A 10,717-nucleotide genomic window follows, 5' to 3' on the forward strand; every position below is an offset into this window, starting at 1 on the left:
TGCACCGATCATTTAACAACATAAAGTTTTGCGCATTATAGTGTTGTTCTAGGTGCTGGAATTAAGCAACCATACATGTCGGTTTTCTTAATGCTTGTGTGAATTAGGCATCAGTTCATGTTAGTGCAGTTTGGTAAAATAATTCATAGCGATAAAAAACATTGTTCTTGTTTTCCTCTTTCATCTAGGCTTTATGATGGTAAATTTGTAACGGCATCACAGGTTACAACTTGCAAATTTTACTGTCAGGGTTTCGCTAGCCTATCCCTCATGCTAACATTGTAGAATCCATTTTTCATACTTCAATTTTGGAACAATCACATGCAGCGGTTATATGGCACCGGAGTATGCGATACATGGTCACTTAACTAAAAAGGCTGATGTTTATAGTTTTGGGATGCTTGCACTGGAAATAGTTAGCGGCAGGAGTATTTCAAAGGCAAATTGGTCAGAACAGGAGAAATTTCTTTTGGAATGGGTCGGTTCTTTATTTAACTCCTCCCTTGCAGATCTTCATTTACTTACATGTTGTTTGCTAGTTTATGGGTTTCAACTTTTATTTTATATTAACAAGAACTATATCTGATGCTGTTTGATGTACTAGTATGTGCCTGGAAAAAGGACCAGTCTGACACTACTATACTATTTTTCACTACAACATGACCATATGGAGCACACATGATAATTAGAATCAATATATGCTTGTATCATGTTTTGCTGCTTTATAAAATAACCCCGTGGAGAAGATTGCAAAGTCTAACAAAGTCGCATTCAAGGATGCTGGATTTGGTTATAGCTCCCCACCTAAGGAAGCCGGCAAGATATCTCTATAAGGAGGTGAAGTAGAATAATCCATGTAAACTATGTGAAATGGCATGATCACTTCTTAGGAGGATTGGCCAATGCCCATGATCATGTAACAGTCATGAAAGAATTGTGAGAAGAAATAAAATTTGTGAAAATAGTTTAATGATAAAAATTCAGAACTCAGAAATTATTCTCTCAATAGGACACAAACTTCACAAGATTGGACTTACCATTATCAGAGGGCACATGCCATAAAAGGGGATCCAGTCACTAACAAGAGCACTCTAAGACTCAAGCACCACATATAAGTAGTTGTTAAATTCTAACAGCTAAAGCATTTTGGTCTATTAACGAACCATCGTTCTCAGCTCAGACTAAACTCATACAAGGACGACAACCGTACTTTCCTCTTCCCTCCAACTTTGTACCTTAGGCATTTGCCTCTTACATAGCAACCAGCAAGCTACTAGATTCTTCAATTTATGTATACTACAACTCTTTTCTGTCTTAGGCAATTAGTCTGAAAGTAGTTTACAGCTAAATCTAGCTTCGACTCCATCCTATGTTTCAATCCAAATAGAAGACCACATTTGCGAGGACTCCTAAAGCCACTCAACCTATCAGTAACTTCACCATTGACCTATTATCTGACTAGATAAAAAGAGGTAAATGAAGTTCCTAACAAAACTAAGATGTGCAATAACCGTCAAAAAATCCCTCTAGTTGCCTAGTCCATGCTGATGACTCCTCCACTGAGTAGACAACTCCGCCATCAGCTCACCACCTTTGATGTGTGTATCAGATTCAATAATGAATCTCCAACACCTCCTCAGTGTTTTGACTTAGCTATCACACCAAGATGCCATCAAACATCTAATTGCTGTTATGGAATATCCAGCTGCCAGCAAGCTTTTAAATATCAAGGACTGGGACCTAATATCTAGTCGGTATGGTACATGATATACCATGTATCATATAAGGCTAGTTCAAATGAACAAATAAATAAATAAATAAATGAGGGTGTGTAGAATGCTTAGGGAGGTCGATACAGGATTGGTGCGCAATTGTACTAAATGTGCAGGGTGGTATGAGTCTGGGGTTGTACCAATCCCTTATATAGATTGTATTCAGTTACAAGTTTACCTATTTTAGGGAAGAAGTCTAGGTGTTCTAGTTAACTAAGGGGTCTTTTTTTAGTAGATTTTTGTTGTTTCTTGCTATAAAAGGAGGGAAGATGGTCTGAATTAGTTTCAACTTGAGTTTGAAAAATACCAGCCGATATTATATACCCATAGATACATACTGTATTGACCCCTTGGTGGTGCAAGAGGTATCTATGGTAAATACCCCCCAAGTTGCATCTAAAACCAAGTCTGAACTGCCGTCGAACCGAGCTACTGCCTTGTACCACTGGAGATGATCACAACAGCCCCTTTTGCAACCATTCTCTACCGCTTGAATGCAGGAACAAAGTGAGGTAGAAGGGAAGACTGCTTAAGGAGATCGGCCAGTAGAATAACCATAATGTATGAACTATACAAGTTTGGGGACTATGCTGAATTGCCAAGTGCTTATCTATTTAATGAGATAGGCCAGACCCACTTTTGAATTTAGCCTGCAGGAGTAGTGTTTTTCTGTTTTTCTTTTTTGTTTTAAAAAAGAGTTGTGGTGATGTTCATGAAACGGCATTTAACACTTGGCTTCACTAATCTGTTCTCTACTCTTATTACTCCCCTTGGAGGAACTTCATTGACTGGTTTTGTTTTAAAGTTCCATTAATTGAAGCTATTGATTTAGTAGCATCTTTTGTTTTCATGATCTTGAAACTTATGACTCGTAAATTTGTTGATATCCTTCTAACTTAAAGATGCTGCGCTACAGGCATGGCAGCTTTATGAAGAAGGGAATCTGATAGAGCTCGTGGATCCAAATCTTAAAGAATATCTGGAGGAAGAAGTACTAAGATACATCAAAGTTGCCCTTTTCTGCACGCAGGCAGCAACCAAGCAAAGACCTACCATGCCTCAGGTCGTTGAGATGTTGTCCAAGCAAGTAAGGCTGAACGAGAAGGAACTGACGCCCCCACGTCTCGTCCAAGACTTGAGACATACCAGTGGAGGCTGGAAAGCAGGAGAGTCTACCAATGTTCCTCCACCCAGCTCTGCTACTGTAACCTATTCTGAACTGGTTCCTAGATGAAAGCAGTCATGCAGTAAAGTTAACTTAAAACAGACATGCTAGACAGGAAGCTTACCAGGAAGAGATGTCTTTCCATCACTTGCATGAATTGAAGTAACTGCATTACATGCATCAACAGGAGCAGAATGTAGGATTTCATTCCTTTACCTCACCCAGCCATATGCTTTGATGACTTTGTGATCGGTTTGCCGACGATATGATTTTCTGTTTAGGCCTACTTTATATGCATGCAGAGTTCACCTGCAAGTGGCATGAACCAAGAAAAAAACCTCTCTTTAAGTGGCTCCTGCATCACATACAAGAGGGGCGCATTCCAAGGGATCCTTGTATGTAGACTTAACACTGCTTCTTGTTTTAAGAATAAGTCCTGTTTTCTTTGTTTCTATTCTGCCCCTGTGACTTCTAACAACCTGCAGCACTGTGTAACATTCCACTTCAAGAGGGTAATCTTGTCGCCTAAAAAAAGTTGTGCTGTATAAAAAATGTAGGTTTCTTGGGAGTCTTTGGATGCTGTGAATTGATATGACAGAGTTAGGAAATCCATAATTATATTTATGGCTGTTCCTAGAAATTGGCTAGTTAGAGTTGATGATCCAAGTGGATGCTGGTTCTGAAATCCCCAGCTATCAATGTGGTGTAAATTTTTATGTAAGAAAATAATTCTAGGCTGAGGGGGAATCCAGGTTTCATCTTATCGCAAAGAAATTTCTAGTTTCATTTCATCCTTTGCTGTTTGATCATTCTCCCATTCTCAAGGTAAATCTGGTATCCCAAGATTGGCTATTTTAATGTTCAATTTTGAGGCATGTGCAGTCAGGCCATACAATTCCTCCATTGGTACATCTACATTCAGCAACTATTCAGTTCCTGCCGGTATCCTTTCGACCTGGGATAATAGACAAAAGCCATCAGTTCAGGGCTCCAGCCTACCAGGCTAACACAAATTCCACTTAACAACCTGACTGCATTAAATGGCACCAATAATCTGCTTCCAAACAACCTGCAAAACCTTCTTAACTGCTAAGAGCTCTACCTGAGAAACTCATATCTTCTACAGGATAATCACTTCGACAAAATTCAACAAAGTAAATAAAAGCTCAAACTCTGCTGAAACTGTCCGATTTGAAACACAAGACACAGCTCTAGCATGCACGCATGCGTGCGCGCACCTAAATGTGGTTCCTCAGGCCAAGATTTTCTGATAGACAAAAAAGTATAGCATCCAATCTTCTACAGGGAAAAAAATCTCAAAAAGAATAGCTCTCTATCCTAATAACCAATCTCCACAAATCCAGTCAAGGAAAGCAAACAACTCAAACAAATGCTCTGTTCTGCTGTCAGGCTGATGCAAAGCTTTTATTCTTAATAACAAATGGAGCGTAATGTTACTAATAAGTAGGGGTTCACCAATGCAATTCTCAGCAATCAAGCAGTGGTAGGTGGCTCCGGCACCTTAGCTTCTTCCCCTTCTGCTGCAGAAGGGGCCTCTCCCTTGGGTGAGGCAGTGGTACCATTAGCTGTGGCTTCTTTGGCAGGTGATGCTGGTTTCTTTCCAGTGGCTAGAGCACCATCTTTAGCATCTTTGGCATCTTTGGCATCCTTGGCTCCTGCTGGGGCAGGTGGTGGTGGAGGTTTCATGTGGGGTGGGGGAGTATGCTTCAGCTTCAGCAAAATCTGACGCATCCTTGTAAGATCAGTGGGCTTTCCAGGCTTTGGTCCTTGAATTACCGTGATGGAAGGCTTCTTCTCCTGTTCTTTCTTCCCTCTTCTCTTCTCAAAGCTTGGTAACTCATGAGGGATGAGTTCTGCAATGGCTTTCCAGTACTGTTTATCTGCATTAGCATGGAACTTCTCCTGGTTGGCCAGAAATAGCTGACAAAAAAAAAGAAGAAAATGCTATTTAGAGCAAAGACTCGAGCAGAACTATAAACAGTTATCAAGCAAGTAGATAGCATGAGTTAGAAGCATCAGAACTTTCCACCTTCTCTCTTTCCCTGTTGTGGGTCTTGTTTGTTTGACAGTTCAATTTCCCTTTCTCATAGAAAGACCTCTTGTATTCATCAGCTTCAGCAATTATTTCATTCCTCCGCTCCTTTTCCTTTCTCTCTTTCTCCTCAAGAAGGATGGCATTTTGGCTGCAAGTGTGCAACAAAACCATAACATTTTTTGAAGGAGAACTACACATAAAATTCATTGAAGAAGCAGAGAGAGAAAGTCTTAAGAACTGCAAAAAATAATGGTCTTTACACTATTTTGAATTCAACAAGAACAATTTCAACTAAATCATGATTTAAGCAAGATAAGAAGTAAAAAACAGTCAGTTTGATACTATCTCATCTGCAATCCAGTGCTTCTTTCTTGCTCTTGTGAATCAGAGGGGGGGGGGGGCCTTCAAACTGAACATGAAGGTAGGTGAAAAGAAAAACTGTTTGAGTTAATTGTACCCCTAAGAATTCACCCATTGTCATACTCAGCCAAAGTTAGATTAAAAAAAAAAAGGGCGCCGAATTGGATATAAAACCAAAACAACTTGGTCATCTCATAGACCCAAATCGCATGCACGTATAATCTCTCATCTCCATATGATGTTATTTTTCTATCTTTGGAAAATTCTACCAACGAAATGAAAAGATAATCAGTAAATGTTTGACAAATATGTCATATTAATGAACAGCCAAAATCACTTAGCAAAGGATCCTACAGTAATATTAGTTAATCCTAGTTCTAACTGTACCACAAAGTTGATAGAGAAACATATAAACTTCATCTTGCAAGACAAAACCTCAGTTTTTCCTCATCATCAATGCACATGACGTAAATTCATGTCTAATTGCTTTGGAATACGTTTACTACCATGGTGCGCATATGATAAAATACAGTGCATGGACAAGTTTCCCTCTCAGAAAGAATTGAGAAAGATCCTGCAGAAAACTGCTTGGCATCTCCTTTGCTACATGTGGATATCCAGAAAATCTAAGATGCACTAACTAAATGCTGGATTGGACAAACAACTTTATCTATATCAGTTAAACATTTTAAATCTTGTTGAGGCTATCGTGATATAAGCGGCCATATGATCTAAATGCAATAGAGATAAGCATGCATGCAGGTGTATATACGTACCAACATGCATAAATACTTAGATTCATACATACATAGAAGTAATTTCATTAAATTAACTTAGTCTTCACTTCCCATTCAAATTACCTGCTGGAGGGTAAATATGAGTTCAATTGAAGGTTAAGAAAAGGGAAAAGATGGTCAGGAAAAGGGCAAAGCATCTTAGGCCTCTAATCCCAATAGACATTGCAAGTTAGAGAGACACCAAGACAAAAATTTAACCCAATGCAATTGTAACAGCACAACAAGGTACCAGATTCAATCAGGCTCGTCCGGTTTTCAAAGTCCAGATCTTATTCAGTTCTGACTACAAACCCATCACAATGGTATGCATGAGACCTTCAGATATGTTAGAGATTACGAGCACAAAAAACTAGAAAACCTAAGCTATGCTACATGGTATTCAATTATTCAAATCCATTACTACAGCTGCAAAAGTAAAAGTGCTCTGACCATTGGGAGAAGGAATGTCCTTAGGTGTTCTGACAAATATATACAAATGGAAGGGCACAAAAAAAAGTTCCAAATGAGATCTTTTAGATTGGTGAAGAAAGAAAATAAAAGAATGAAAATCAATATCACATTAGCATGGGAAAGAACCAAGGAGCCCATATGCAGACCTAGAGGATAAATGAAGTGCATCATCAAATCATGCCAAAATAGGTAATATAATAAAAGTGTAATTAATAACTACTTAATCTTTATTCTCCTCTCTCAACTTTCAACCTTCTGAACAGACATAAACTTGTTTGCAGATTGGTAATCCATTTCCCTATAGGATCCAAGCCCTAGATTCTCTATACCCAAATCTAAGAATCTAGAAATACACGCTGTCAATCTCATGGTACCATTCTTCCCTTAGGAATTGCAGTCTTGGAAGATATGTTGTGGAGTTACGCAGACGAGTCAATACCAGTAGCATTGTAGCAGTGCCGTAAACAAACCGCTGCTTGAGAAGCCATTACCATCAAAGCCTTGCCCCAACTGTTTGGGCCAGCTTTATGCATCCTTACCAACCATTCCTATTTAGGGCTACCTCTGAAAGTATTTCGAACATTTTCCTACCTTTTCTCATTCCATAACATTTCCGAACATTGAACAGACATTCTCAGGTGACATGTTTTAAATGTGATTTATTTAGTTTGTCCCTAGAAGTGACATGTTTTACGATGAAGTTCTGTTTAGACAGTCCTTCGTGTCAATTGCGCAGATCCTAAAGGAAAGTCATACATTGATGTCAAAAATAAAGGCCACATTTCCCAATAATCATCATCATCATCTCATTCCACAATTTGGGTCAAATACTCATTCAACATGCACATCTCAAATTCTGAATCCTGTAAAGATTTTTGTCATGTTTTAATATCACACGCTAAACAAGAGTTCTTTGTTCCTGTTCATAGAGGTTTGAATCTCCTCTTTCTAAGAACCTAAAGAGGCCAATAGCGAAGGATCACCAAGCATACTTTCACAAGGCTCATATATTAACAAAAGCCGTTTATGAAAAATGTGATAGTTTAGCTCTTTACATCTCTCCTGCTCATAATGATCTATCAGATCTTCTTTGATAGTTTAGCTCTTTACATCTCTCCTGCTCATAATGATCTATCAGATCTTATTTGTAAACAAGAAGCAAAGATCAGAGCCAGGTAAATAGAATGTTAAAACAGTTGAACTCAGATATACCTCCAATACCAAATTTTAAAAATAAAAAACAAATCCAGAGAAGAATACACTTTGACAGAAAACCTCTCAGAAACTTGAAAATCTAGAACAGATTACCAAACGCAATGAGTGCATTTTGCACATCAAGATTACCAAACAAAATGTAAAATTCAAACCATTTCCAAAAAATTCTCAAATGTTGGTCAAAAATTCAGATCGCAAACAAACACAGTTGCCAGCTTTTTGGCTATCTCAGCGATAAAGATCAAAAGAAAAAACCCAGATCCGTTCATCTTTTGACATTATAACTCCCACAAATCAAAAATATTGAGACATCGACACAATTCAAGAGAAATCTAAGAGAAATAACGCATCAGAGAAGCAGATCTCGAGAAGAAAAGACCCCTCACCGGCGCCACTCCCGCAGAGCAAACCCCTCCTCCCGCATGTCCTCCGGGTCCGGAAGGACCGGCCCGTCGGAGGCGAAGATCTCGCCATTCTCATCCTCCTCGCCGTACGCCTTCCCGTTGGAGTCCGGCATCCCGAAGGGAGAGGGCGCCGCGGCGTAGCCCTGCTGCGGATCTCCGTGGAAGCCGTAGCCCTCGGGGGAGTTCGGCATGCTGCCGCCGTGGGCGTTGTGTACGGGTACGTCGTCCTCGCCGGCTCCGCCGCCGAAGCCTCCGATGTCTCCGGGGAAGGCGGCCGGCGGTGGAGCGTCGTCGACGAAGGTGGAGGAGTAGTCGTAGCTCTGCGAGTCGTAGGCCACGTAGCCGCCGTCCTCGCCGTCGTTGCTGAAAGTATCGAACGCCGACATCTCGGTATCGGGATCGGTCTTCTCTCCTCCCTCTCTGAGATCTCTCGCGGCTTCGTTTCGACTTCCTTCTCCTCTCTTTGCTTTGTTTTGGGAAGGACGCTGTCGAATTGGCCGCAATAATTACTGTCTAAGTTTTCGACGAGGATGACGACACTGCCCTTGAACCAAAACTCGTTTCCCAAACTGGAACTTTCCCCTGTTATGGGAGACGAGCTCAAGGCCTCGAACCACCATTTTTTTTTTTCATGTACATCCAACTTAAAATTCAAATTTACGTGAATAATCTCTTAAAATTTATATTTATTTCTGTACTTTCATAAAATATTATTTTTTAACTGTTCTTTTAACATAATTAATAAAAATCATATTTATTTTAATTAAAAATAAAATAAAATTTTAAATTACTTTTTTTGTCTATTACCTCGATCGTCTTGTAAATATTTCTTTTTGCATGTCTACTCATCAAAGATATTCTAATTATTTTAATTTGAAAACTATTAATTTTTTATCGGTATTAGATGGTATGGGTACATATGCAAAAATAAGGATATAAAAAAAGCAAAAATAAGTATTTTATAAGGATATATATATGTAAATATTAATTTAAAAAAATAATTATGTAAAATTTGATATTTAAAAGGATATTTATGTAAAAAAATAAAAAAAAAAAAAGAAGAGAGAGACGCGTGGCTTGCTAATTTTGGATCAACGTGGGCGGCCGGGGTGAGGCCTTGGTCTTCTATTACGTTGCTCCCGTCTAAGGTGACATGTATGCTAAAAGTGGCATGTATGCCAAAAACCTCTCTCTAGAATATTTGTAGATTTATTGGCTTTTTCTTCATGGCCAGCATCAAAAAATATGTTCTAAGAATACCCAATTTTGGTCTTGACCCAAACTATTTTAATATTATTAATCAAGTAAAATGTGTTATCTTGAGTAAAACCTATTCAACCTACAAAATCCAAGCAGTTATAGTTAAGCACTCTCCTTTAGTTTTCTATCATGTACAACTGGAGACTTGTTGTGTTATTTCTAAAATATAATTTTTCATCTTTGTAAAACTTCCATTTCATAAAGCTTCTCAGCTTATCATAGTATGTATTATCAAAAGAAACTAAGTCTCTAAAATTTTTCATTGATTTCAGATTTTTGGATCAATTATACTAATCACACATGCTCACAAAAATTATGTCATCATCAAAAATTTATGATTTAAATATTTCAATATGTATGCGATAATCTAAATACCTTGACTGAAGATCCGAATGAATTTTGAATTCAAACTTGATAAAATTTAGCCTTGGTTTTACCAGGTGGAGCCAAGCCTTGCTGGTGATGATACCCATCAATTAGTTAAGTTGGTTGGTGTCTTTCTTATCTTTGCCCGCCGCTTGGCCATTTTAGTTCTTTGGTTGCTATCCCCTTAAGAGAATTTCTTGCTGTTGGGGGAAAAAATGGACTACCCCACAAGTACAATTAAAGCACCTAAATCCGACAGCAAAGCCGAGCTCATGCAGGCTGCTGAGCTCCGAAGGCTGCCGAGCTCATGCAGGCTGCCGAGCTCAGAAGGCCGAGACCAGAAGACCGAGCTCATGCAGAAGGCCGAGCTCATGCAGGCCGTGCCGAGCTCATGCAGGCCGAGCCGAGCTCAGAAGACCGAGCTCATGCAGGCCGAGCCGAGCTCAAAAGACCGAGCTCATGCAGAAGGCCGAGCTCCTGCAGATCGAGTCCAGAAGGCCGAGCTCATGCAGACCGAGCTCATGCAGGTCGAGCCGAGCTCAGAAGACCGAGCTCATGCAGAAAGCCGAGCTCATGCAGGCTGAGCTCAGAAGACTGCCGAGAACAGAAGGCCGAGCTGACCTCAGAAGGCCGACCTCGTCGTCCACATGCTGCGGCCATGCCCTGCAGCAGCCTCACCGCACCATGCTTTACTTGCCGGCCATGCCACGACATATCAACCAGGGACCATACCCTGCTACGACGGTTAACGCCTCATCATTCCCAAGAATGAACTGCACTGCGCGCCACAAGCAAGCTCTGGCTGCACGCCATCTCCTCCCATGATGGGAACGAGCCATCCACGGCAACTCCTTACTTCCACGCCCACGTCG

The 10,717-nt window shown here is 40.0% G+C and overlaps 2 protein-coding genes across 3 annotated transcripts in view; one reads left to right on the forward strand and one right to left on the reverse strand.

Moving 5' to 3' along the window:
- LOC120109928 (cold-responsive protein kinase 1-like) overlaps positions 1 to 3,728 on the forward strand; it is a 28,349-nt gene extending 24,621 nt beyond the window's left edge. Inside the window, exons 6-7 of one of the 2 annotated variants that reach the window (XM_039123723.1) lie at positions 391 to 478; positions 2,689 to 3,728. In XM_039123723.1, coding sequence (XP_038979651.1) covers positions 391 to 478; positions 2,689 to 3,006 — 406 coding nt within the window. In that variant the 3' untranslated portion in view covers positions 3,007 to 3,728. Of the gene's footprint in view, positions 1 to 327; positions 479 to 2,688 lie in introns of both variants that reach the window. The other variant, XM_039123722.1, reaches the window with a different exon arrangement.
- Positions 3,729 to 4,092: 364 nt separating this feature from the next.
- Positions 4,093 to 8,729, reverse strand: LOC103721118 (clathrin light chain 2-like). The gene is made up of 3 exons (XM_008811180.3): positions 8,202 to 8,729; positions 4,988 to 5,141; positions 4,093 to 4,878 (listed from the first exon to the last, which is right to left on the reverse strand). Exons 1-3 carry the CDS (start codon positions 8,603 to 8,605, stop codon positions 4,432 to 4,434), a joined length of 1,005 nt encoding a protein of 334 aa, XP_008809402.2. The 5' UTR covers positions 8,606 to 8,729; the 3' UTR covers positions 4,093 to 4,431.
- Between the last annotated feature and the right edge of the window lie 1,988 nt (positions 8,730 to 10,717).

Source organism: Phoenix dactylifera, chromosome 2 (assembly GCF_009389715.1).
Source record: "Phoenix dactylifera cultivar Barhee BC4 chromosome 2, palm_55x_up_171113_PBpolish2nd_filt_p, whole genome shotgun sequence".
NCBI classification, from domain to species: Eukaryota; Viridiplantae; Streptophyta; class Magnoliopsida; order Arecales; family Arecaceae; genus Phoenix; species Phoenix dactylifera.